The sequence below is a fragment of the Penicillium arizonense genome (assembly GCF_001773325.1).
Source record: "Penicillium arizonense strain CBS 141311 chromosome Unknown PENARI_contig007, whole genome shotgun sequence".
Taxonomy (NCBI): Eukaryota; Fungi; Ascomycota; class Eurotiomycetes; order Eurotiales; family Aspergillaceae; genus Penicillium; species Penicillium arizonense.
This window is the reverse complement of record NW_019173284.1, coordinates 1280018-1306705: the sequence shown is the minus strand read 5'-3', so window position 1 is coordinate 1306705 and position 26688 is coordinate 1280018. Positions and strand designations below refer to the sequence as shown.

General features: G+C 52.4%; 10 protein-coding genes across 10 annotated transcripts; 2 read left to right on the top strand and 8 right to left on the bottom strand.

Annotated features, from left to right (window-relative positions):
• Nucleotides 1-24: 24 nt before the first annotated feature.
• PENARI_c007G01703 (Lectin C-type domain protein) lies at nt 25-1900 on the bottom strand (the record flags this gene model as incomplete). Its single annotated transcript, XM_022630753.1, has 2 exons — nt 25-1791; nt 1838-1900. The coding sequence occupies 2 exons, from the start codon at nt 1898-1900 to the stop codon at nt 25-27; spliced, it is 1830 nt and encodes a 609-aa protein (XP_022489316.1).
• Nucleotides 1901-2083: 183 nt separating this feature from the next.
• PENARI_c007G05729 (Sec62 family protein translocation protein) lies at nt 2084-4223 on the top strand (the record flags this gene model as incomplete). Its single annotated transcript, XM_022630948.1, has 4 exons — nt 2084-2525; nt 2596-3152; nt 3216-3375; nt 4120-4223. 4 exons carry the CDS (start codon nt 2084-2086, stop codon nt 4221-4223), a joined length of 1263 nt encoding a protein of 420 aa, XP_022489178.1.
• Nucleotides 4224-4839: 616 nt separating this feature from the next.
• PENARI_c007G00347 (peptidase family M20/M25/M40 protein) lies at nt 4840-7278 on the bottom strand (the record flags this gene model as incomplete). The annotated part of the gene is made up of 1 exon (XM_022630689.1): nt 4840-7278. One exon carries the CDS (start codon nt 7276-7278, stop codon nt 4840-4842), a length of 2439 nt encoding a protein of 812 aa, XP_022489067.1.
• A 422-nt stretch (nt 7279-7700) lies between these two features.
• On the bottom strand, nt 7701-8303 carry PENARI_c007G05097 (4a-hydroxytetrahydrobiopterin dehydratase; the record flags this gene model as incomplete). The annotated part of the gene is made up of 3 exons (XM_022630928.1): nt 7701-7850; nt 7906-7968; nt 8058-8303. 3 exons carry the CDS (start codon nt 8301-8303, stop codon nt 7701-7703), a joined length of 459 nt encoding a protein of 152 aa, XP_022489346.1.
• Nucleotides 8304-9661: 1358 nt separating this feature from the next.
• PENARI_c007G07536 (uncharacterized protein) lies at nt 9662-11464 on the bottom strand (the record flags this gene model as incomplete). The annotated part of the gene is made up of 2 exons (XM_022631030.1): nt 9662-10011; nt 10063-11464. The coding sequence occupies 2 exons, from the start codon at nt 11462-11464 to the stop codon at nt 9662-9664; spliced, it is 1752 nt and encodes a 583-aa protein (XP_022489396.1).
• Nucleotides 11465-13297: 1833 nt separating this feature from the next.
• PENARI_c007G07314 (uncharacterized protein) lies at nt 13298-14471 on the top strand (the record flags this gene model as incomplete). The annotated part of the gene is made up of 4 exons (XM_022631022.1): nt 13298-13327; nt 13384-13785; nt 13858-14248; nt 14347-14471. The coding sequence occupies 4 exons, from the start codon at nt 13298-13300 to the stop codon at nt 14469-14471; spliced, it is 948 nt and encodes a 315-aa protein (XP_022489063.1).
• Nucleotides 14472-15388: 917 nt separating this feature from the next.
• Nucleotides 15389-17382, bottom strand: PENARI_c007G03765 (carnitine O-acetyltransferase CAT2; the record flags this gene model as incomplete). Its single annotated transcript, XM_022630854.1, has 3 exons — nt 15389-15521; nt 15597-17259; nt 17346-17382. 3 exons carry the CDS (start codon nt 17380-17382, stop codon nt 15389-15391), a joined length of 1833 nt encoding a protein of 610 aa, XP_022489257.1.
• Nucleotides 17383-18418: 1036 nt separating this feature from the next.
• Nucleotides 18419-21277, bottom strand: PENARI_c007G04198 (uncharacterized protein; the record flags this gene model as incomplete). Its single annotated transcript, XM_022630871.1, has 3 exons — nt 18419-19424; nt 19475-21131; nt 21229-21277. The coding sequence occupies 3 exons, from the start codon at nt 21275-21277 to the stop codon at nt 18419-18421; spliced, it is 2712 nt and encodes a 903-aa protein (XP_022489277.1).
• Nucleotides 21278-22511: 1234 nt separating this feature from the next.
• PENARI_c007G11768 (MIP/aquaporin family protein) lies at nt 22512-24346 on the bottom strand (the record flags this gene model as incomplete). Its single annotated transcript, XM_022631233.1, has 2 exons — nt 22512-24257; nt 24311-24346. The coding sequence occupies 2 exons, from the start codon at nt 24344-24346 to the stop codon at nt 22512-22514; spliced, it is 1782 nt and encodes a 593-aa protein (XP_022489398.1).
• A 1236-nt stretch (nt 24347-25582) lies between these two features.
• PENARI_c007G06300 (uncharacterized protein) lies at nt 25583-26487 on the bottom strand (the record flags this gene model as incomplete). Its single annotated transcript, XM_022630976.1, has 2 exons — nt 25583-26237; nt 26291-26487. The coding sequence occupies 2 exons, from the start codon at nt 26485-26487 to the stop codon at nt 25583-25585; spliced, it is 852 nt and encodes a 283-aa protein (XP_022488947.1).
• Between the last annotated feature and the right edge of the window lie 201 nt (nt 26488-26688).

The following is a 26688-nucleotide window of genomic DNA, read 5'->3' as shown; positions in this document are numbered from 1 at the left end:
CAGAAGATGAAAGAGGGCAGTGCGCTATGAGGGAACACCCTCGTATTCCCAACCTTCAATGATGCGCTTTCCCCGTCGAGAATTCCGACGGTTGGCATTGCACTTGACAAAGAAAGTCAAAGCTGCAATAATGAGAATGATAATACCAGCGATTGCAGCAACGAGCACAGTTCTGTGCTCAAGTTCCTGCGGATCAGAGGCATAGGGACAGCTAGCCTTAGGGCCACCGGAAACCCAGCAAGAAGTAACATCAATAGAATTGAAGTCGATAAAGACCTCACGAAGAGTGGCGTGAGTGGAAGCTGGATTGATATCAGTTTCCGGCAAAGAAAGGAGGTGTTTATAAAGATATTTGTTTTCGAGACCTGTGCGTGGTACAGCGAAGCTCGTTCCCTCTGGACATGTATCTGACACATTAGAGAAATATGTAGACTCAGCCGACAGGACCCAGGAGAAGGGCGAGTTGCCAATTCGACAAGCACCGCGCCGCTGCTCGGTGCAGTTCGTGGACCGCCATTGGCCGTTGGATGTGAGATCCATGATGGCGCAGCGGTCATACTTTGGATCACCCTCACCACCGCCATAAGTCGCGTCACGGGGCTCCCCCAAGGCCCAGGCCCAAGATGTCGAAAGGGAGACATTGCGGTAGTGTTCAATATTAGTGTCGGCAGTCTCACCGAAGAGAGTGGTATTGAGCATTGGCGACATCCCACAGGATGTGATGTCGGAGAGGACGTTTGATATTGACGCCATTGTATCGTATGTGGGAAGACTATCCGGGATTGGTATGCTATTGGACATTGCCCACGATGAATTGGCCTGAGACATAACCGTGGCTTTCGGTTCATATAGACAGCCTGACGTGAGGGTGCCGTTCGTTGTGGCGGAAACATCCACCGCGGACGTCAGATACCCAGGAGGAAAGATCGAATCTTCATCTAGAGACAAATCGTAATCCGCCAGCTGAGGATCCACGGAGCCGTATTCGATAAGTAGACGGTCACGCTTAGCTAGCTGGATGTACTTTGATGATGGCCAGCCATCCGGGGTGCTTTGTTCGCCTGCTTCATTCTCATGAATAGTGAAGTACTCCGTGATTGGCATGTAGCTCTGATCGACCTGATACCAGGACTGATTCAAATTGCTGCGGTCTGCTGCCAGTTGGGCCGGGCTGTATATGAAGTCTTTGAGGGCAGACCCAAGGATCCTGCCGACTCGCTCATCTTCTGATGGCAACTGATCTCCACTGATCGCAGAGGCCGGATAATCCGGTGCCGAGTCACTCGCCGCGACATGAAGATTGAGAACGAGATAGGTAGTATATACGGTTAAGCGCGCATTGGTGTCTTGGAAGTAACCCCCGAGTATCTGGGCTAATGTGTACGGGTTCAGATCATTGGTGCACCTATACGGTCCTAGCTTGTAGAGGGTATCCCCGTGTGAATCGTCATATCCAGTAATAGTCGCAGGCTCCGCATCAGCTGTTGAGGTCGTGGCAGCTGTAGTGATAGTAGACGTTTGAGAGGTACTGCTCACAGCGGATGTCTCCGAGGACACTATCACGTCGGCCTTGGTTGGAACAGAGACCGGACAGAAGGACCAACTCCTACGGTCCACCGACCAGTACAGGTCGAGACCAAGGCGCCGGTATCCGATTGCTAGCAGATTCGAGAAACATTGAGACGCGGCATTTTTATCATATATGCCATTTCCAAAGCAGGCCGCTGACAGCGACACCGCGGGGTTTGTCACGAAGTTGAGTGGGATCTGACCGGCGACATCGCGTTCACTCTGGCTGAATTAACACTGCGTTCGTGTATTTCATAGAGACACTCACTAGTAGAACAGCTACCCAAGTAGCGTTCACCAAGGTGGCCGACGAGTCATATGAAACTGACATGGGGGCTCATAGTGACTTGATACTCGACTTGTGAGGAAGGGAAGAGCTGCGGGCCGATCACCTGAGTCAATCTGGCCACTTCTCTTTCTTTCTTTCACCAACTCCCCCCAACACCACCACTTTCTTTTGGGCTTTCTGTTCTCCGTATTTACCCAAGTTTAATCGCCCGTTTTAATATTCATTATGGCCGCGCCCGGCCCCAGTCCCCAGCAGATGGCGGCCATGCAGCAACAGTTCGCCGCTGAAGCCGCCAAACGAGGGATGACGCCTGAACAATTCGCCCAGAAGCAGCGTGAACAACTGACTGCCGACGCCGAGAAGCTCGGCCTGACTACTGAGCAGTATGTCGCGCAGTTGCGGACGCGAGCAATGCAGCAACACCAGCAGCAACAGCAACAGCAAGCCCAGCAAGCTCAGCAACAGGGTGGACAACCCGGACAACAACAGCAACAGGGCCAGGCCCAAGCTCCCCAGCAACACCAACACCAGACACAACAGCAGGTTCCTGTGAACCCAAACAACCCTCCCGACCCAAAGGCTATTGCAGTCGCCAACTGGCTGCGGTCGCAGAACCTCAAGCCGCGCACATGTATCATGGACGGCCAGCGCAAGGACATGTTTAAGGGTAAGCAACAATCTGAGCCCGTGTCAGTATAAATAAGTCAGACCAAACTAACTATCTCCTTTTTATCCAGTCAAGCGAGCAATCCGTGCCATTGAATCTCCCGCGTACGCCAAAGCTGCCGCAAAGAAAAACTCCCTCCTACCCCCCGTGACAGACCGTGCCTCAGCAGAGAACGTATTTAAGCTTCTTCCATTGTCCCTGCTAGCTCTCCGAGTAAGCAAGGTCGACCCGCATGCAGGCCACGACCATGCCAAACCTAAGAACCGCACCAAGGGTCTGTGGACTGTCAAGATTGAGCAGCACCAGGAAACCGACCCTATGATGCACTACGTCTGGCTATACGACGGCCCGCAGTGGAAGCAGAAGGCCATGGCCGCCGCCGTCGTTGCTGGTATCTTTGCTGTTGTCCTCTTCCCACTCTGGCCTATCATGCTGCGCCAGGGTGTGTGGTACCTGAGTGTTGGCATGATGGGACTGCTTGGTCTCTTCTTCGCCATGTCTATCTTCCGTCTGATTCTGTTCTGCGTTACCGTGTTCGCTGCTCCTCCTGGTCTCTGGCTCTTCCCCAACTTGTTCGAAGATGTCGGATTCTTTGACAGTTTCAAGCCTCTATGGGGCTGGCAAGAGGTAAGCTCGGTTCTGTTTTCTCCCATAGAACCCAGTATAGCTAACCATCTATCTTATCTATAGACCAAGGAGAGCAAAAAGGCCAAAAAGTCCAAGGGCAAGGGCAAGGCGTCTGCTCCCGCAGTCACCGAAGCCGCAGCCCCTTCAGCAACGACTGCCTCAGCAACCACAACTTCTGCCGAACCTGCTTCAACTCCCGCGGCTGCCGTGAAACGAGATCTGAGTGCGCGGGTGGAAGAAGAGACAGAGTAGTGCCTCTATATTCCGAACAATATTCAAAGCTGTTGGATCGCATATGATCAAGGAAGCGGGTTTCAAAACTACTTTTCGCGAGTATTGTATTTTAACAGGATTCTCATGGCGTCTAGGGTTTGCATGTATGAATGGATTTCATTGCGCCTGATTGAGCAATGGCCCTACACGTAGATCCAATAAGACCGCGTCCATGTACAATGTAGACAGACACTCACACTTATATCTGGTAAAACAACGGGCAATTTCATGCATGATCTCGCCTAAGCCTACAATCAACAGCAAAACACAGATAACATGGACAACATCTAGATGCCTAGGCTAAAATACGTGTATGAGAATTGATTGCAGATACCTATAATCGACGACCAAACAGCCAGCAAACTAGAAGATAGCCTCTCAATCCCCTTCTGCGAGAGATACCCCCAGACCCTAACCCACAGTGACATCTCCAAAACAAACATCCTCGTCCACGAGACGGTATAGTAGACTCTTCTCTAGCCAAAATGCCACCATTATGGCAAGGAACAATACACTCTGACCCTGTTGACGGGTTACATGAGTCTAGAAGGTTAGAGTAACTACCTGCCAAGAAAAGCTGCACAATACAATCTGGGAGGAGCTCATGAGCACCCGTGAGTTAGAAGAGGATGATTGTATACTTCGCCTAAAGGGATTCATGATATAGCGCAGATAGCTGCTATACTTGGCGTAGTGCTTCACTATGCGTTTGAGCGTAACTCGGATAGTTCGCCTTCTGAAGAAGTGGCGAGCTTGAAAGGGTTGTCCATGTTTTTGACTGTTCTACTGGTGGATTAGGTTAGATACTGTGTGTATGCTACCGATGAGTGGCTATCTGCAAGAAGTTCATGTGTAAATGTTTTCTTAGCCCCGCAGAACTGTATAGTTTCCTAGTCGACTCGAGAACAAAGTAGAATTCAACGGATAGTGCTTATGCAAAATAGTACAAAGTAGATAGTTAAGTAATGATGTAATATCACAGGTCCTCACATTCTATATGTAATGTTAGTCCCAATCACATTCCAAAATCAAGAAAAACGGGGTATATACAAATACAAAGCCGAAGCCGGTAAGAACACATATGCGAAGCGAAGAGGAAAGAGGACAAGAAGTATGAACACAAAAAGGGTATCGTCTTGTGTGGTAGAGAACTATAAATGGATGCGAAGGGAATATAACATGCAAGAAGTGCAGGATCCAATGCCGAGGGTCGCAAAATGCCAGATATAATGGTAGTAATAATCACATGGTGAGAAGTGAATAGTAGAGAAGGAAAAGAGGAAGTAGGGAGTGGTATCTCAGTGTTTTCATGGAGATAATAGCGCAGAGAAGGGATGTCGTAGTCAAAAGACGTCGGGGGTATTTATGAGGGAGCGAAATGTCGTATAAGGTATGTTATGTGGCGAGGAGGTATTTATACTGGTGGTCCTCTAACCAGTTTCGAATGCTGAGCTTTTGCATGCGGCTTCGCATGGGCTGCTGTGGTACCAGGCTTGTTACCGCTTACTCGACGATCCTCGACATGATCTCGCACAGGCTGGGATCCGTAAAACCGTTCCATTGGAGAAGTTGGAGACAAGGGCGACAACATATGTGGAGACGGAGTCACGGCAGGAGCTGGAGCGGGAGTTGCCGTGGCAGTGCCAGCGGGATTCGTGAGTGAGGGAAGCTTCGGAAGTGGGCAGTTGGGAGGTGGTGCAGCGGGAGGTCCAATTGACAGGCCCAGACCTGGCATGCTCTTACGACGAGACATGTTCAAAGGATGATTATCAGGATAAACGGTCGGAATTCTGTTACGTGGTGCTGGATCTGCCGGGGGAGCAGTTGGAACCTGCGGCTCGCTGGTAGCTTGAAGGCTCATTCCGGGACGGCCAACTATGCTCGTAGGGCGAGAGGATGAAGTCGGATCGGGTAGTGGTCCTGTCGGAGGTGGTGCTCGAGGCATGCGGGAAAAGATGGTGCCGTTCTGGGTAGAGCGCACCGTTCTTGCCAATGCATCCTCCGAGTTAGACACACGCAGAATACGCCGAGGCTCGGATGAGTCCGTGTGGCGCGAACTGGCAACGCTAAATGTAGGAGATTGCGGCGGAGAAGAGAACGTAGACATATTCGGATCGGCCAAGTCAACTCGACGAGAGAACGCGTTGCTTGATAGGGGAGGGGAAGCATGCGAAATTGGTACCGGTCCACCTCTGGGGACGAATTTCTTGCTAAACAAGGGAACACTGAAATTCGGCGCTGGAGGTGATGCACTCCGGATGATGGTCTCAGGCACAGGTGGCGAAGAAGCTTGCTCCATCACGTCGGTTATGGGTAGAGGTGGAGGGATCGGAGACATATAGACAGACTGTCGAACTCCATGACTCGAAGAAGGCGGACTGCGCGTAAGAGTGCGATCAGCCACTTCCGGCAGAGGCTCATCAGACATGAAAGCACCGTTCACGGGCGAGTTGGGTACGTTCGAAGAAGTAAATGACGAGGAACGTACGTCAGAAACAGACGAAAGTCCAGACCCATTCGTAGGATTCGTAGCTTCAGTTCGACTAGTCGACACCGACCCAGATCGAGATTCAATGACAGATCGGCGATTGACTGATATGTAAGAGCTGCGGCGGGATTGCCAAGTTGTGCCACCAACAGACAGCCCATCATCCTCCTCGGTTGGAGATTGGAGGGTCTGGGGCTGAAGGAACAGACTGGAAATACGATGGGGATCCTTCTTCACCATCTGTCTGATACTCGACTTAGACCGCAATTGGGGCATTTCATCCTCCGAGTGCTTCTCCTGTGTGAGCTTCGGTCCTCCCCGTTTCTCAATCTCCTCCCTCACTGCTGTCAACCAACTGATCATCGCATCGGGATTATCAAAGATGAGGAGAAAGCTACCAGCAAAGCGCCGGGTATTGGAACGAGGAAAGCCAAAGCGCGAGAACCGAGGTTTAGGACGCTCGGGCACGCTGGAATCTGGGTCTGTTGAAGGGTTATGAGACACCTGAAGAACCCAATGTTTCCCCGGAATGGCATCACTGGCAAATGCGACAGACTTGGGCCCCAAGAGCAACATTTTCTCCGGCAGGCGATCGTGCTTTCCATCCCCTGCATACTGCAGGATATAACCCGCCGTAGCCAGCACGTATATCTTCTGCGTCCATTCCACCTTGTTGATGGTGCCAGAAAGCGTCCTCAGATGCTTTCTCTCTTTTTGTTCGCGCCTCTTGCGAGCCGCATTGGTAGCCTCATCCTGTTCCAGGGCATTGACGGTAGCTCCATCGATCGAATTTTTTGCCTGTATGGCATGTAGGCGCAAGATCGAGTCGGCGGAGAGCGCAGGTGCGGAGAGGCAGTCATGCTTGGTCGATTGGGGGTAAGCTTGGAACAACGGGGGCGGTTTCCAACCATATTGATCCTGCGCGGATAGCTTTCCCTCCAGCGGTATCGGACGGGCGGTCTTCAACGTTGCGCGAGGACGCTGGGCGGCGGTCGGGGAGGTAATCGTAGGGGCCGAGTCAATCGTACGGGGACTCATCAGCGACGGCGACATTGGCATCTCAGTAAAGATGGCCGTCTGCGGTTCGGGTAGGGACTCGTATATTTCCTCCAGTTTCGGCTCGGGGACGCGCGAAGTTTTGTCGCGCCCAAAAAGATTGCGCAGACTTGTTTTGGAGGACTGCCGTTTTACCGTGACCGGACTTTGGAGCGGAACTGGGCCTTCTGATCCATTGGTACTGGGGTATTCCGTCGGCCGCGGCCGTTGCGACTGGGATTTCGAAGCCGTTGGACGGCTAAAATTGGTCTGCAGCGGGGCGAGCCGATGCCCTCTGCGCTCGCCAAAAGACTGAGCGCCCGGATTCATGGCGTGCACCTGGAAGTTGGAAGTTCAGGGCTGAAATTCTAGCATGGGAAAAGGAGCGAAGTTTTAAGGCAATGATCGTCGCAATGACGAGCGAATGTGGGCAATCCTGCAGGACCGCTGTCCAAACGTCATGGCAACCTTGAAAGTGACACAAATGAAGGACAACACTTTCAGGAGAAACCGCAAAGTTGGAATCCGATGTGCGGAATTGAAGATTTCAAGGGGAAATCCACAACTTGGCTAGCCCGGTGGGGGGACGTTGGGGTGATATGATAGTACAGACAGGAATAGCTCAATACATCGCCCCTTAAATATCCCGTAAATTGTAGATCATACACAAAGAAAATACAGGCTCATAGTAGAGATGGATCTCCACTTCCTCAAATTCGAGACTCGAAGCATAGGCCTTCGAAATGGACAGGTCACTTTCCCTTCGCACAGTTCAATCCCTGACTGGGATCAACGGCCATCAGACCAGCGCCCTGCTCACAATGCCGAGCCAAAGCCACATCCTTGGAAGTGAAGCCTCGCGGGCGATGAGTGGTCCAGTGGACGTCGACCGACCCGATCCGCTGCAGCGCGTCAGCCTTAATTTCCTTTCTATCCAGAGAGCTGGACTTCACGTACCACAGTCATGGTGGGATGATGTTTCTTCGACGCACTCTCTGCTGCAACCAAGTTCACAAATGACTAAACAGTCAGCATATCCTCACTCACCTCCAGGGCTGCAACCACTGAACAGGGACGCGCAAAAAGAAGCCAGGAAAAGCAAAACTCACGACAGCCTTGAAATAGCTCTTAAAATGAAACGTTTTGGTTATTCCCATCCCTTCTCCATCGAGGGCCCACCCCTGCTGTAGCAAAGCCTCGGCATCGCGAGTTAGCTGCTGCGTGTCTTCGCCCTCGGCGAATTGGAGTGTGCTGGCCATCCGTGGGACGGCCTGCAGGCGCAGACGTGGAGTGACCGACCGCAGTGGTCTGATAGTTGACGGCCTGCAGAGACGCAGTGTTGACTGTAGACTCATGTTTAGTTGTGTTGCGGATTGAGTTGAATTGGAGGAGCTGCGTACCTAGGGACAACGCACGGACCAGGTATCTTATCGTAAGTATGTAAGTTACTCAATAACTTAACATTGGACTGCATCTATATTTGATGTTGGATGATTCTATCAATAGACTGGGTTTATACACTTGTGGTACGTATGTCTGTCTTTGGTTGATCCTTGCATGATTGAGTACATATGCACATATTAGTACACACCGCTACAAGAAATGCTCACTTCCAAGCAACAGTTCACCAGATCACACACCACAAAGCAGTGCTTTGTTAGCCAGATATATAGCTAAGCATGTCTCAGAAATGCCACACTGAACTATATATCTCGAACAAATCACACCTCAATTTCTCAACAGGGTGCAATATAAATCTGACATGAAGGTCGATGTAGACGACCAGTGGACATCACCAAATCAACTACATGATCATATATCGGACAGTTCAATTGCCCACACCCTCTTTAAATAGACACAGTATGTCGCTCCAATTAAATTTAATCGACACCCATCACCATACCAACCCTTACGATTGCGTTTGAGACCAAAACCCAAAGCCAAGCCACACAAGCCCGGATGTGACCCGAGCAAAGCCAGGGCCTATGCTACCATACATGACAAATAGAGAGAGGAAAGGGTGATGGTATCATCCAAGAGAAGATTCCCTGGTCAATCATTTGCATCGGCTTCATTGACCATAGTTCATATCTCGTAGTATACCAGTCCGGGTGAGGGACCGGATGCGGACACTGAGACACACAAACCTGGCGATTGATGCTACGCTGTACTGTCTCCTTGGTCCCGGTATCATTCGATACGAAGCCGGATCTGCTAGCCGGATCGTAGTGGGGATCCAACTGCCGGGGCCCCAGGTCTCTGTCTCCGCATTGTAGATCATTATCTGGGGATGTGAATACCCTCATTTTTACTATATCGATATTTACGTGATGTGCGAAAGGATGTTAGTGTAGGAACGATTAATACGAAGTAACAATATTGATATAATTCATGACCGGTATCGCTGTCGCGAGAAACCATAGCATACATGACACCTCCAGATCGTAAATCTCTTTCGAGTCAAAGCAAACAATTAGTTGAATAGCCCGCGCCTGTGCTTCTATCGACAATTCCAGGTGATCTAGAGAGAACACTAGTGGTATATCCACCGAGCGTCGGGGGAAAGAATTAAAGCCATTCACGCACAGCGTTAGGATTCATACGGCCAAAACATGCACAGAGAAGAAAAGTGGAAATGCTCTTAGATCCCATGACAGTGACTAACACTATCGCTAGGCCTGTGCAGGGTTCCACTGCAGAAAATAAACGGGTTTTAAGCATTGATGCTGTTGCGGCGCGAGTTGGCCCGAGAGTTGGCACGGGAATTGGCCTGAGAGTTCACTCGCGAGTTTCCGCGACTGCCCAGTGTTGGGCGAATGCGGAGATCTTGCTGCGAGCGAGCATATGAGTTTGCGCGCGATTCCTGAGGAACCTTGGATCCTCGTCGGCTCGCAACCTGGACGTGCATCTGGTTTCGCGCATCCTCGAGCTGCTGGGCGAATGGAGAGCGCTTGCGCAGTTCCGGGCCCTTCCAGTAGATAATGTAGACCGCAACGACGAGAGGCACCGAGATGCAGAACAGAATAGTCGAGGCATATTCGAGATGGTATTTGCCACCAATGTCTAACACATCCAGTCAGTACGATATAAGAAGATCGAAATATGTAAACTTACTTTCAAAGAATGGTGTAGCTGGGATGGTAAGAACACCAGCAAGGAAGTCTCGAGACCATCCATTGCCACCGGTGGCAGACGCAGAGTACGGACCGTAGGCGCAAATCATGTAGTCGATAGTAGCCATGTAGATCGCATAGTTGGCGATACCAATGACAGCCGCAAAGATCATGGATCCAATCCAATGGCATTGTGGCAAACTGGTCCAGGCAAAGCCAATCAAACCAATCGGGAGGCAGGGGGCGGTATACAACAACCACCACAAACGAGATTCATACTGAGCCCGCTCACTCTCGGGGTTGTCGCGACGTTCCTTGATGTTTCGCTTGATCACCGGAATGAAGGAGAACCAGGCAATGAAATAACCGATCACAATGGGGATGAATGCCAGACCCTTCTCCCAGGTGTTGAAGCCATGCTGGCTGTACACGAGCGAGAGCGACTGAATAAACATGAAAATCAGAGCGTCACTGAAACCACTCAGCAGAGAGAGGACCAATACAATGGGCTCCGTCAAGAACATCTTGAAAGGGCGAATCCAGGTCATCATGAGTTCGTGGGGTGGGAAGCGCTGACGGAATGACATGCCCTCGGTGGGACCGTAGATGTTGGGCTTCTCGCCAGACTTGCGCATTTTCTTGGCGATGCGATCCATCAACACAGTGGTTCGGGTTTCTGGGACAAAGAAGAAATGGGCGACCTGAACGAAACCGCCGAAGATCAACTGAATCCAGATGTTCCACCGCCACGGCAAGAAAGCCTCGACAAAGCCTCCGACGACGGGACCCAAAACCGATCCACCGACTGACGAGAAGACGACTGCTGCGACGGCATACTGTTGTGAATCAGGTTCCCACAAGTCTGCGATCATACCCAGGGTGACGGAGCCACCAGCGGAGGAGAGACCACCCAGGGCACGGCCAACCATGATGGAGGCGAAGTTGGGGGCGAGCGCCACAGGGAGTTGAAAGATGTTGACGAGGAGAAGCGAAGCCTGGAGGATAGGCTTGCGGCCCAATTCCTCACTCCAGGGTGCCCAGAGTTCACAACCGAAGGCGTAGAGAACCAAGAAGATCATGGCACCGCATCGCGCTGCCTGCATCGAAACGCCAAATTCCTCGGAGATTCCGGAGAGGGCGTTGGAGTAGAGTGACGTGTTGAAGTTCATGGATACTTGCACCAAGAAAATCACGGTGATGATGGTCCATTTCTTCGTTTCGCTGAAGGAGTATCCCAGTTGGTCGTAGCACATGTCCTCAGTGAGCTCGACCTGCTCCGACGGGGACGCCAGTTCCAACTGGTCATCTTCTTCCTCCAACTTTTCAGTAGCAGCATTGACCACAGCCTGGGCATGCGCCGCCTCTGCGGCCTGGACAGTGTCCCTAGGCTTCTCGAAAGCCATGATGGACAGAAGTATAAGATAGTAAGGTGTCACCAAGAAAACCCGGGGAAGGCAAGGATGAGAAAGAAAAGAGAAGAGAAGGAAGATCCAGAGGGAAGCAGGATGATTAAATACGGAAACAGCCAGAAGGTCAAAAGGGAAGGTGCCTCGCAGACTTGTACATGTATGGTATTGGTATTTTACGGGATGCCGACTTCTTTTCCCCATGTTTTTCCCACCTTTCGTCCCCATATATTCCTTTCTCTTCTTTTCTGTTGAAATACATCAAATGGAGATCAGATACATCTATTCTACTTTGTTCATATACACAGCTGATGGTTGTTATTTGCTGTGTTCTACCTACTTGCTCATTACACCGGATTGAGCCCACGGGGAAAGGAAAGTCTGCAATGGGGTAGACCCACCCTGGAGAAAAGGATGACGGCATTTCCCCGGAGACAACCTGGCGCCCCGAGCCCGAACTGGGCCGATACTTTGCCTAGGAATGACCGAATCGGGTAGTCTGTCCAGGGCGCCCATGCAACCTCGAGTCTACGCTGATATGCTGCCCCGCGAAGCAAGGAGTACATGTATACTGTGTTCGCGTGGTTCTGATACAATACGACGGGGCCAAAGGACCTGATGGATCTTCTTCTGACAGTAAAAAAATTCTGCGACGATACCATTCGTTGAAGACCTGCTTCGGTCTGTCCGCTGTGACGTCAAGGGGCCGCCAAAGCGCCAGTCGTTCGTGGGTCAGACGAAAGCCAAGCGCACGGCTACAGCGCCCCAAGGTCGCCATGGCGCCATTACGGGCGTGGCGTTCTGGCGTTCTGGCGATCGTCGTCTGGGCAGGGGCCACAAGTCTTGTCTGATCTCGGAGTGCGGTTACCTTGCCAGACAACTTGATCCCGGCCCGATCATCCAATCCCACAAATTCTCGCCGTAGTTTCCCGAATTTCCTTTCCAGAACCGTGCATGGAAGATTGACTGTCAACCACGAGAAATGGTCGATCGCAATCCCTTGCTTGACAGGGCCTCCCATATGTACTTACGTGTACAAGGTTTATTTCTTGAAATTCCCTCAACTTCGCCGAGCGTCGACTCCTTGCCTTTGTGGCAGACTGGGGCAAAAGACCAGACAGAACGTTCAGCTGGTTCACCAAGTCACATCGCCGAGGGTGGACCGCATGTACGTTGTCCGAAAACAACCACGACCGCAGGGGCTTCCCCCGGACTCGGCCTGGGGAATGCAACCTTGCATTCCTGCACGTGGCAAATTATGTCGCTGGAGGATCGACAAGATCGTATGCGAAGCCACGCGAGTGGTGATCTTTTCCGGCGAGGATCTAGGGATGGATGTTTACGCATTCACAGATACACTCTAGAACATGAAGGTTTGGCGCCACCCGGAAGGTCCGGTACCTGTTCCCTGTAGATTTGCAAGGTTGACCTGCGCACAACCAGGGGCCTCCAATTGCAGGAAGAAAAGATTTTACTGTGGCTGAAAAGACCTTGGTACGCCAAGTCTAGACCATGTTCCGGAATCGTGATCCTCAGGCTCGTGCTAGGAACATAGCTTGTACAGATGCAAACTCGTACACGCCAGATAGTGGGTGCGTAAAGGACAGTACACCAAGGAGTACACCAAACAGTACACCAAGTCAGATGTTTCATACTCCGTACATCCATGTAGTTACTCGAGGCACAGGGCATGGATTTTTTGTTTGCTTGGTTGCTTGGTTGCTTGGTTTGCTTAGTCTGCTTGATTTGCTTGGCACATTCGGCCTCAGGCAGAAATGGAACTAGTCCCTAAGCAGATACACATCATGTGACCGACCCCGCGAAAACAGGATGAGTCAGCAGATCTCAGGATGGCCTGACGTACGTTGCAGCTTGGAGCTTGCCATCATAGCTATTCGACATCAACACCATTCCAGATGTCTCCTGATCTCAACTCTCTCCCACCATCTCGCTCTTCCTCGATCTCTTCCTCGATCCCATACCGCATCATGCCTTCTGCTTCACCAAATGCCCCGCCCGCCACGGCGGCTACCACATCCCCAAGACCCTCCCGTGGATCAAGCATAGGCCGATTATCGGTATCTGAGCGCCGTCGGTCAGCTGCCGGCATAAATTTAAATTTGAATGAGATGCCGGCAAATAACGGCGACGCTGTCCCATCAGACCACCGCAGCTCCATCGGGCATGCGTTCCGCACAACCAGCCCATCCAGCCATGGGAGTAGTCCCGTCTTTGCGACAGCCGACCCCCATCATCAGCGAGCACCATCGCTGGGGGAGCTGCACCAGGAGTTGGAACAAGAGCAGGAAGCGCAAGTGGTTGGTCCTCACCTCACCTCTAGTGCAAGCACAATTGCATTAGCTGATAAGCTAACCTTTTTGCTCCACTAGAACCGCCTATTGCAGATGATTCGCAGTCAACAGGCCCAACTGCAGCAGTACCAACAGCAGAATGCACAGCAACCGAACGCGCAGTCAACGGCCGCAATCGACGACACCCCGTCATCTGAACGGTCGGCATTCTTACCCCCAACACATGCACCCACTGGTCCTGCAGGCAACAGACTGTCGATCTCGTCTTCTTTCTCGAACCGACGTCCCTCCCGCCCATCCAGTCAAGCAGCGTCGCCCAATTTGCGGCCGTTAGACTCTGGTGTGGAGGCATTCCCGGGGTTCAGTCCATCTCGGCGGGGAAGTCGGGACGAAAGTGCGTTTTACCAAGCCGAGGCTAGCTCACTTGGCCGAGAAAACATTCTACTCCGACAACGGATTCGGGAACTAGGTAAGACTATCAACTCTTTAATCCCGCAAACCCGCAATATTTCTGCGGCTACCCCGCTCCGCAGTGGAGTTTAACCTGGGCATTCTAACGCTGCATAGAGAGACAAATTGGAGAAATGACAACGTCCGGGGCATCTGCACCTAGATCTAGTGTTGTTTCCGGGCAAGCGGGCCCCGAGGCCGTGGACCCACATGCCGTGGGATCACGAGACGGTAAAGACTGAAATAAAACCCTATGAGCCTCGCAGTATCCCTACAAGGCGATGATTGACACATCATGCAACGCGGGTGTCAGCTTCATATGTGATACAATACCATGACGGAGTCAAATTCCTTTCCCATCCCAACAAATATCAATGTTGAACCCTTGGCGCCTAGATTTCGTAAAGGATATCGAGTCTATTCGCTTTCGCTTTATTTCCCTCATGACATGATGGGTTCCGAGCACCTGGGCAGCATTTTGAAATCTTTTGCAGACTCCTTCAATGACAGGTCGATGCGGTAAAAGTCTCATTGTCATGACAGTCTACGGTATGGCTGATTCCACTCTTTGTCGGATTTCATCTTGCTTTTCCAAATCTGGACAGTGTGGATTTCCTTTGCATGCAGAATATGTGGCATGTTGACAGACACTTCCAGTCCCTCGTGGCTATGTACAAATACAAATGCAGTACAACAGTACAATAATCGGGTTTAGCGCGTTTATCGTGTCTAACGGATTTGTTTCCTGTAGACTCTCAACGAACGAAAATAGGTATTATGCTATGAGAACCCTTCACTGACAGCATTTATGAGCGAGTTTTCGGCGATTGGGTCAAGGGGTATATAGAACTTATAAATCGGGGTTACTTGATAGACATGATATCAGCTACAAAGTCTAGGTGACGTGAAATCTAGTGCAGCTGAAGCCACACTTCTTTCTTGAGACAAGTCCTTCTGTACGCATAGGTAATAATCTTAATATATATCATGTAATTCCAATCAACAGCAAAGAAAGACAATCTAAAAGAAATAAAGTCTTATACAAGATAGCGAAGTAAATACCTTGATGTAAGATATACCTTCTATCGGAACGAGGTACATGTAATAAAAAGATAAAATCTCCCCAAAAGCAAAAAACCGGGTATATGCGAGAATACATTTACAGCTTCGGCTTCTCGGGCTGAGCGACCAAGTCGGGCATGAGGAGGTCGCGCAGTTCGGTGGCGGCCTCGCTGAGGTAGTGGCTCATGCGCTGGGCGCCGAGACGCTTGCAGACGATGTTGAAGTTGAGGCTGAGGAATAAAGGTTAGCTATGTGACAAGACAAAGACAGATAAATAGAGTGGTGGGAAAGTGTGGTGGACTCACCTGTTCTCGTTGATCATGTAGGCAATTCCGAATCCATCATCGATGACCTGACTCCATCCGTATCCGTTGAAGTACTCAGAACTCAACTGGGAAGTGGACAGGTACCAAGAGCTGGAGTAGGCAAAAGCAGGGTCCTGGTAGATCTCGGGCAGCTTCTCGCCGGGCTGGAGGAGTTTCTTCAGACCGAAGAGGTGACGGTCGACGCCGTGGCCGGCGCTAGCCTCTTGAGTGTACTTGGTGTGTTGGGCGAGGGCAGCACGGAACAGCTTGACGACCTCCTCGCGGGGGGTGGTGTGATCCTGGTGGGCCCTGCAGAAGGCGACGCTCTCATCGGAGACGGAGCGGGTGGTCTCGGTACGGCCTTCGGCGTACTTGCGGGTGGAGGCAGACTCGTAGGTGGGACGGTTCTTGCCGTACATCTTGAAGTAGGCCAGTTGGATGGTCATCTGGACGAAGGCGTCGGGGCTGCACTTGAACTTCTTGATCAGGCCCTTACCGTAGCCCTGGTAGGCCTGGACGACCAGCTCGTGGGAGGCGATCTGCTTGCGGTGGTATTGGGCGGCGAAGTCGATGGCCTCGTTGGACTCGTCGTTCAGCTTGAAGTTGATGGGCTTGGGGTCTGCGAGCTGGGAGCGAACAGACTTGGGGGAGAGGTCGATCTTCTTGTTGAAGATGAGGTTGTTGACATGGTCGTTCAGACGGTGGGTGGGTGTTCCATCCATCATACTGTGTTCACCCATGAATCCAGCGGTACCGTTGTCATTGACAATGAACTGGAGAGGCTTGTCGAACCAGCGGTTGGAGCCATCACCGTGCCAGTACTGCTGGGCGCGCTCCTCGAGGGTGACGGGCTTGGCGTCATCCAAGCAGATCACAAAGCCAGCCGACTCAATATCCTGAAGAGCAAGCTCGTTAGCCGCATCGGCAGCAACAAGCTTCTTACGAGCAGCAGTCCAGTGGTCACGATCAGCAACAGTCAAGACACCGACCGGCGGCGCAGGCTGTGCGATCTCATAGATACGCTCGAACTGCTTCTCCAGCTCAGAAACATTGAGCTGCTGACCATCCACGACAAAAGGCACCTTGAAGAACTGGTTCTTGCGCACAACAACAATGTGCTGGTTTTCAGCGGCAGCGTACTTGCGGGGGAAATCAGCCCCCTCGGCAGGGATACGGCAGCAGTTGAACATGTACTGGTAAGAGCTCATAGCCTGAGGCTCCTTGCGGAGATACTCAGGCTCAAGGGAACCATCATCAACCTGCGCCTTGAACTCCAGCGCCGCAGTGGTAATAGCAGCCGCGCGCTTAGCAGGGTTACGACGCTCACGGTCATCACGGTAAGAATAGAAGTAGGAGACGTAGGGGATAACAGGATCCCGGTAACCGAGGTAAGCGGCCTGATTCCACCACTCCGCAAGCCAGTTCTTGATCTTAGGATCGGCTGCACGAGCCAGCAGACGCTTCTGTAAAGGCTCACCCTGACCACCGGGGCGGATAAAAGCCTCGACAGCGTTCTTGGTGCGCTCGTACTCGGCCTCGGAGACGACCGCGTGGACGGATTTCAGGTACCGACGACCTGTCTCTTCCAGGGACGGCACGGGGAGTTGAGGGAGGGAATCTTCGAAACGGAGCATTTTGCCCTTGGAGAGATTCTCCTTGTATCCTGGTTATAGCGTTAGCGATTGCGATTCCGACTCCGATTGCAGCGCCGTTGAGCGGAGGTCCGCGCTGCATGCATGTGACACTCACCCTCGGGGACGGACGAAGCTGCTCGGCGGGGGGCCATTGTGAGAGTCTGTATGGGAGTGTGTCAATAAATTGTTGCCAGGAGAGATCCCGAGTCTGCGAAGCTGCGAAGCTGTGGAACTGCTCGAGAATCGGAGGAGGGCGACTTACCGAGCGGGCTAGGAGAGGGTTCGGGGGAAGCCGTTGCCTTGAGAGGGTGGAGAGACGGCTTCGCGCAGAAGCAGTGAACATCCCTGTGATTTAGAAAGTAGTTTGAAGGAGAAGATGAAGAAGAAGCTGGACTTAAGTTAGGAGAGATCCAAGTACAAGCCAAGTCCGTGAGCCTCGGTTGGCGGGGAAGCCGGTAAAACACGGTATGGCCGTTACGGACGGGACCGAATTGCTTCCCGAGGGAAACACAGTCAAAGTATAGAGGAATAGAGGGAGAGTGAGGGTATTCAGGGCTATTTACTACATAGAATCAAGACTCACAACCTCACTCTTTCAATGTTGAATGTCCAGCTTCATCGCATTCACCTCTGTATGTAATTTATCCAGTATTACATAACTCCACACCTGAGCCTCGGTTGATGATGTCGTCGATCTCGGTCACAAGGGATATCAGATCGAATATTCTAGTTGGCCTCTAACCTCTAGTCAACGTCAAGTGTCAACTATGTAATGTAAATTATAACTTATAACACCTGAACTTAACTCGTATACTTCACAAATAGGCTCCGGTGACCGGGCGATCAATGGCCTGCGGGGAGAACTAGCGAGATTTTATACCTCCACAGTCATTTACAAACACAAAGAGCACGAACAAGTAAGAGTACGAATAAGGTCGTAGATTATGTATATGGAAAATAAATCAAACATTACACGCCACCCCTTTCACCCGTACCCGTTGACCCGAACACGCAAACCAACGCAGGAGGTATCAAACAGGCCAGCAGAAACATGATAAACAAAGTCCAACGCCGTGGAGCGCCAAAGCGCACCGAAAAGGCCGACCGAAAGGAATAGATGAGAAAATAGTAGAAATGTTAAGATCTTAGTCAAGGGAGACCTCAAGTCCCAACGCAGATACGTAGTCATTATGAGACTGGCTGAACAGCTGCTGGCTTGTCCTGCCCATCGATAGTGCGAGGTACTTGCACCCCGTTGCGGCGAAGCTCGTCCATCTTTGCCATAGCAGGCCCGGTGCAGATGCGACCGGACTGCATGAGAGTGCGGAGACGTTTGCGACGGGCTTCACCGCTACGTTCTTCGCCACGTCCGACACCCTCCTCAACCCAGTCTACAGCATGGACCTTGAAGCTCATGCCGTCGTGACGACCAGTATATTTGCGAGACTTGATGCCGAACAGTAAAGTAGAGTCGTACTGAGCGACACGGGGGAGCACGAGGAGAGTAATGTGCAAATCCTTGTCTGCGGGAGGTATGGGAGGTAGGCGTGGCTCCTTGGTGGGAGACTTGCCCTTGCTGCCTTCAGCCTCGGCAGGCGCTTGCGGTGCGTGCTGGTAGGTATCTTTGATCTCGAGATCGAGCATCGACTCGTCCACGTCCTCGCCCCAAGCACCGCGGATGAAACCGGAGTGAATAGCAGCGGCGACGGGATCAGAGTCATCTGTGTAGACGCCGGTTCCCCAGAGTGCTCGCCGTGCACAGATCTCTTCGCGGTGAGACTGGTCGATACGGAAACGGGGAACCCGAACGGTGAAAGTGCAATTCTCACGCTTCTCAAAACGAGGAAGAGGCCGAGGAGTTGTGGTGTAACCAAATTTGGAGCTATCCACAGAGGATCTAGCAGCTGGAGCACCAACACGAGGGGAGTACAGGGTTGAACCCAAATGATGACGGGGGAGGTGAGCCACGCTGGAAAGCAGGGGCTCGAGATTCACGGTGGTGCGAGGCTCGCGAATAGGAGACGCAGCCGGAATGGCCTGTCTAGGAGCATGGTGATGATGGTGATGGTGATGGGAATGATGGTGGTGTGCGGATGGATCCGCTGGGGATGTTCGGTGAAAGAAGTTTGCAGGACGATGAAGGGAGGTTAGAGTAGCTGCTTCTTCATCTGCTTTGTGGCGGTGATGATGGTGGCTAGAGAAATGTTAGTAACTGGAAACCCTACGCAGAACTGCTGAACATACTGATGATGGTGGTGATGAGCATGCCGAGACCTACGCGCGTTACGAGCCGATAGTACACCACGAGGGTCATTGGCCTCAAGTTCCATCTGCTCTTCATCACGAGGCCTCCTCGACCGCCTGCCAGAGGCAGAGGGAGGCCGAGCAAGTCTCGCCGCCTCATCGATAGCCTCTCCATTGATCGAGCGACCCGTAAGACTATCACGCTTGAACGGGCTGGAGCCCAAAGGTGTGGATGGTCCGCTTCCACCAGCAGAAGCCGTCACACCACCCACGCCACTTCCAATACCGGAGAAGACACGACCCAGATCATTCTTGATGGATGACTCCCCAGCAGGCCCAATGAACGGAGCCTGAGCACCTTGTACAGCTTGCGGCAGCGGAGAGGCACGGCCACCGCGCTTACCTTCTGCACCGACAGCCAGTAAGCTGCGATGGTGCAAAAGCTCATCACTTCCCTTGCGACGTCCCTCATCCGCCAAGGCTGCAAGCCCGGAGGAGGCGACCGCCGTTGAGACCGCTAAAGTAGGCGTGGACCCCAAGCGAGGAGGCTGGGTTTGGTGTCTGGCGTAAGGATCGTGAGGCGGAGGAGTTGGTTGGCTGTTCCGGGACTGTAGGGATATTTGTGATTGTCTGTTCCCGGGTTGCGACCCGAGCGACTTGGTGTAGCTCTGGATAGCCCCAAACCCGAAAGTTGACCCATGGTCCGGAGCAGGGAAGCGCTTACTCTCCGGCGACGGAGGGTGAGAGCGATGCTCCCACGTTGAGCCAGAGTCACGGTCCCGTGGATCGCGCTCGGCATAGTGAGAGCCATAACGATATCCAGGCTGCGACAACTTGGGATCCCCAAGAGTCGCAGCACGTTCTCGTTCCCGCTGTATCGCATCATCCATCCGCCGATCGCCAAACACACCTCCAAACCGACCGTGTTGCGAATCAATACCTCCATACGATCCTGACGCAGGTCGGGGGCCCGACTCGAAGGCTCGATCGGCGGCACCTCCACCTGGCTGGGAGATCGGACTGTAACCGGGCGGTCGGGAGGGTGTTTCAGCGTTTGGTGGTTGACTACTGGGTCGAGCGATCGGCCCGCTGAGGCTCATGCGACGGGGCTCATTGTAAGATACCTCTGCCGAGGAGATTCGAGGCGAAGGATGTGTCGAGTGTGGCTTCTCAGGATACTGGGAGAGCGACGAGCGCGCCAAGCCCCCGAATGTCGAATGCTCTGCACCCAGGCCCGAACCACCGGACCCCGATCGGTACGCACGGTTCGTCTGAGGCTTCGAGAATGGCTTCTCCGGTGTTTGTGAACGACGGAAGAAGGTGTTCTCGAGCGGCGATGGTCGTGCAAGGGCAGTCGGTGGTGACATGGCGGCAGACGATGACGACGGAGGCGGATTACCGAAGAGGGATGCAGATGGTCGCGAAAAGAAAGGCGCTGATTCTCGCGTCGGTTCTCGCGCAGGCCGGTCCGGGTCTGAACCTAGCATGGCGGAAATGGACATGCTGCTGCCCGGCCTGTGTGCCTGACTGGTCGGGACATCGCGCGACATGAGGGAAGCAGGCGCGTGGGCGGACTGAGCCCGTGATGAATAAGAGTGTGGAGGGGAGGGAGGGGGCATCTGGCGACTCCCAAATGCAGTAGATTGGTCGTGAGATGCTATCGAGTTTGCGTCAGTAGGGTCCCAGAATCCACCGCACCCGAGTGACGGAATTGGTGTATCGCAACATGGGATGGTTGCACAGACACGGCTTACCAGGAAACACAGGACTGCCCTGAGAAGTGCGACGCGAATGCGTGTTCATAATAGCACCCAAGCCTGTTTCGAGTGAGTAAAGGAAAGCAAGGGCCAGATCGAGAAGAACCCGTGACTCCGGAAGCTCAGCCGCTAGTCCGAAAGGGGCAGTGGCTCCTCTGGTCACGCTAGGCCTGACCTGGACTAGCGTTCCCGAGCTGTCCAGTCGATCGTCGGGGAAAAGCAGGAAGGGAAAAGTGTATGTGTAGGTGTAGGAGTGTAGGGATATAGATGTGTGCGTGGTGAATATGTGCAGGTGTATCGCATGGCTATGACCTCCAGGTCCAGGTTTGCTCGAAGTCGTCAAGTCCCCAAAGTGGAGTGCCGGCCCAACTCCGATCCTTGGTTTCCTCCTGAATCTGGGGAGCCACGCGACATGGGGAACAATAGGAATTGCGTACCTTCATTGCGAGATTGGGGCTGCGAATTATTCCTCCTATGTGATTGTCCATGGTGTCTGCTCTCTAAACTTCCATGTCGACGGTGGGTTGGCCTCGGCCCAGACTGAAAGTATGCGCTAGGATTATTGCCCCGGAGCAAAGCATGTGAAGTATGCGAATCGCGTGACGAACGGGCATTCCCCGGGTAGATCTGCGACGGTGAGGTCGAATTCGACGTAGACGTAGGAGAAACGTGTGGGCGCGATTCGTCGGTTTCCGGGCGATGAGACTGAGCGACAGACGCAGCGAAGGTGCGAGGTGGATCGGGCCGCTCTGGGGCCCCCAAAGGTGAGGGCCGGGGCTGATACGAGTGTTGTAGTCGTCGGTAGTCCATTCTCGTCCCCAAAGATGTTGGGCAGCAAGAGAGAGAAAATGTAAGAGAAAATATTATAAAAGGGAAAGTAGAATGGCGGTGGAGTGTATGCAATGCAGGCAAGCAGAAAGAAGAAAAGAGATGCAGGATCGGTGGATCGGAGATAGCGAGAGGGAGGGAACGTGCAGTAGGGCAGCGGTTGGGGGTCTTGGGTGTCTAGCGCGTCAAAGACATTTCCTACGGAGGCAAAAAAAAAGAAACCGGTGAATGATGACGGTGTCTGCTTTAGCGCTATGGGGCCAAGACTCATGCGGGGATTGGAGAAGTACAGGTTGTTTAGGCTGTCTAGGGTTACCCTGTCACTATCTCCGATTATGTATTTATTAGACACTTTTCTATAAAGGAAACAATGCAAATGCAATATAACTATAAATACAATATCAATGAATGACCCCATCGAGAGACTATATCCAATTTGACCGTGACACCCCCTAATCGAGGTGCAACCGGTGTTTCCATTTCAATGCACTCTTGGTCATGGCGCGTTCGGTACGCTCCCATGGGTAGTTGACCGGCGACTCACCTCCGGTAAAGATGAAGAAGTCATACAGGAAAGCACCGAAGAAGCCACCGCTCAGAGCACCAGCCCATGGTCCATAGAACCAATAAGGGTTGGTGAACATGGTGCTGGGGAATCCGACAGCAAGCAGAGCGAGGCGAGGGCCAAAGTCACGGGCAGGGTTGAATGCAGCACCGGTCTGGTATCCGAAGGTCATAGACAGACAGGCGATCACCAATCCAACGACCAGCGAGTTCATACCAGCACCGGGCGGGGCATTTTGGTCATCACCAAGCGCCAACACAGTGACGAGCAAAACGGTCGTGCCGATAAACTCGTTGAAGAAAGCTGTGGCCGGACCGACCCACGCTTCGCGCTGATTAGTCACAAAGCTGTTGATGATATTGGAGTCCGCGTTGAGGATAAGATAATTCGTGATAGACTGATAGTAGATACCGTAGGCGCAAAGACCCGCGCATAAGGCAGCCAGGAACTGGGCAGCGAAGTACTCGGGCATCAAGCGCTTGGGGAAACCACGGTAGAACCAGAGCACTATGGTGACAACGGGGTTCAGATGAGCACCGGAAACACCACCAGAAATGTAGATGCCCATCATGGTAGCCAGGCCCCAGCCCCACGCCGTGGTATTGGGGTTACCCTGGTTGGCACAGGTGACAGATAAATCGACACAGAAGCCCGTGGTGAGCTGGACAAAGACAGCCAGAGCCTCAGCAAGAGCTTCGCGGTGGTGAGTACGAATAACGGACCAGGTGGTGTGGTTGTTGTGCACTTCATCCTCAACGAGCTCTTGGACAAGCGGATGTAGGTCCTCGGGATAGTCTTTTTTCTCCAGGTCCGAAATATCCAAAAGGTCGTCCAATCTTTCTTCAATGCGTTGTTCTGGCGCAGTCTCAGGTCCATCGAAGTTGGGACGCTCTCCAGGCTCATAGTTGTGTTGAGAGTCTGCCTCCTCAACGGTCGACAGGTTGTCCGCGAGCTGATCCCAACCTGCAGAGCGTCTCCTGCCAATAGACCCGCGCTTGGACGAAGTGCGTGACATGCCCGTGGTCTGTCTCATCGAAGTGCCATCGCCGTTGAGAATCTTGTTCATGAAGTTGTTCTCACGCTGCAGGCGAGCATCCTCGACCTGGGCGGCCATTAAGCGCGGGTCATTAGTTTTATCAATACGGCCCTGCTCGATATCATTGGGGTCGACATCAAGACCATATCGCTGTGAGTTCTCCGTGGGACGCTGAGCATTCGCGAGGTTCTGCAGCAGCTCTTCCTTCGTAGGAACCATGCCAGGCCGCACCACACGCGGCAGCGGCTTGGCCAGAGACCAGACAGGTCTGGCATTAGACGGTTGTTCATATGCAGGGTTCAGATCCGCATATCCTGGTTGAACGAATGGCTCTTGAGCCAAGCGCAGCTGGGGGGTCTCATCCGGACCAGCCAGCGTGAACTTGCCCTGAGTACGCTGGGCGAGAGTAGTGCGAGGACCCAAGCTAGAATCTCCACTGGCGCCGCTGCGTCTCGACGCCATCGAACTATGTCGGCGGGTGTTTGAGCCCTCCCGGCCGTCATCAGCTCCAAAGGCGTTTCTCGTCGGCGAGATATAGGCTGCGTCGCTAGCAGTCCGGTTCCGTCCGCCCGGTGATTGCGGTGTCTGGGCATCAGACTATAAAACAAACAATTAGACAGTGGTATCTCTAATCTGCCTTTACAACTAACCCTGGCCCTAGTCCGACCACTTTCCCCTTCGTCCATATTGACCACAGTTCAATTGATAATTTCTCCCCGGGAAGGTCGGCAGTGATAGTAACGTAAAGCTCTTTCCCGAACCAAACGACAGACAGCAGAAGGAGAAAAGAGTAAAGAAAGCCAAATCAGGCGGAGACAACAGGAGACAAGTAACAATTTTGTATTCCAACAGACCACAGAACCAGAAAAACCCCTCCTGCTATCCCTGCCAGGGAAATGTGAACAGGATCAAGAGTCGACGAACTTACGCAATGACGCCAGGATCTTCACGGAACTCCTCATTTGGAATACAAAATAGTGAACGAGTGGATAGTCATCCAGCATATCAGCGTGCTCGGTCTGAAAGTCGTGGCAATGCTTGACATCATTTGGCAGTTCCTGTCCTGATCCACCGACACCGAGCCCACACTGAGGGCCCGCAAGAGCTTGCCTCGTTCAGGTCCGGTTCTGGCACTAGCTCTGCCATGCCGTGATAGTCGGTGGATTGTGGTCTTCTACTGCTGTGAGATTCATATGTTGTATGTAAGTTGCTGTACTGTATGGTTTGCATGTCAGTGTGTCGCCTCGGGAGGTTCGGTTAGAGTATCTTGGCCAATTGTGGGGGGATTGGCGTGCACATTTCATGCAGGTATGTACTGTCTGGAGATCCTATCGACTCAGCAAAGGACCCTGGAAGAGTTCATGAACCTTTAGCAGGGTGAATATATCTTATGAACCCTTGAAATTGGATACTTTCTCCTCTAGAAGTGTCAGAGGGCCTCGGGGGGGTTTTCGGCTTCGTCGTGCCAGGGTTTTATACCTTCACCTCAAGTTCTCATAAATCTTGTTTCTAGTACTATAATTAATTAATAAATAAATCGGAGATTTATGAGCTCCATAGCACGAAATTGTGCAATCTGCTTGGCGCTGCTAGTGGCGTTAGTCTTGCCCCATATGTTATTCGATAGCGAACACCGAATCTTTGCCTGTTTGTCACGCTTTTGCGCTTTTTATCAACCTACCTATCATTGACCTTTCACACCTGGATCGTCAGACTGGATATTCAGCCACATGTATTGGAAGATCACACATCCACTACTCCGTGTACAACTTAAGAGGGAGAATGATACTCTCGTTGGATCAGGTGACCCCTTATCACCCGTGGTCGCCCCCTATACTCTCACCACTGCGGATCAAAAATATTCAGGTAAATATCGATATTCAAAATCTCAGAATGGGTATCATAGAAGCCAAAGTCAACATTCATGCTATACAAATGGGTGACAAATGCCGCAGGCCATCCTTCGTAAAATCACTGGTGGTAAAGCGGCCTTCCGGCAACGCCGACCAGAAAATATCAGAATAGGAATGACTCGCACAGTCACTCTCAAGGAACGCCTCCCCAGTAACAACAACAGTCACAGGGCGCTGAACAACACGCTCCCCATCCCAATGAGAGATGTACCCCCGTTGCCGGAGACGATCGAGCTGCTCAACAAGCAAAGGATACAACTCGTGAAGCGACGTCTTAGCATCAAGCATCAAAAGGAACGTCCGGCTCAGATCGGCATCGAAGATAACCGGGGTTTCGGGATTGAGTGGTGATTGCGACTCCTCGGCCTCCTTGTCGAGTTTCGCCAGAAGAGGGTCTAGACCGAGTCGGTCAAGGAATGCATTGGTATCGGGGCTGGCGACGGCATTACCGATCTGTAGCTCGCCGTCGTGCATCCAGATGGCGGTTCGGAGGCCGTCGCACCCGCCGCCTAGTGCTTTCTTCAGAGCTTGGGGTCGTGTGTCTAGGGTCGGAAACGTGCATGTGCTAGGCTGGACGTGGGTATGGGTTGTTGATGCCGAAGTCGTATGCGGAAGTTCCTTTGGGAGGTCGAGTGGTAGTAAGCGGAAGCACTGGAATGCGGCTCTAGAATAAAGGTCAGATCCAGCATTCTTCAACCCCTATCGATCTATACTCACAGACATCCGAGCACAAGAGCTGCAGCTCGTACAAAAGCTTTCCTCAGCGAAAGCGACTGGTAAATCCCATAGAGATAAGGTGACAACCCGGGAATACACTCAGTCGGATACGACCGTAGTGGATGGTCCTCCAGCAGCCAAGGATCATACTCGAGTTTATTGGACTCGAGGTCCAAAGTGGAGATCTTCTCCGTCATGTTGCTTCAACTTTCTTGATCACCAGGGAGCAAGGGTCCCAGAGCGGTGTAAGGATGAGGATGGCACAGATGTATAGATTGAGGATGTGCCATGCTATATAGCTTGACGGGTTGCGCAATTGTGCACTGAATGGCGAGAAGCACGCAATCACCAACGATGATTGCGGATGATCGACGGTCAACGGCAAGGAGGAGGTCTCG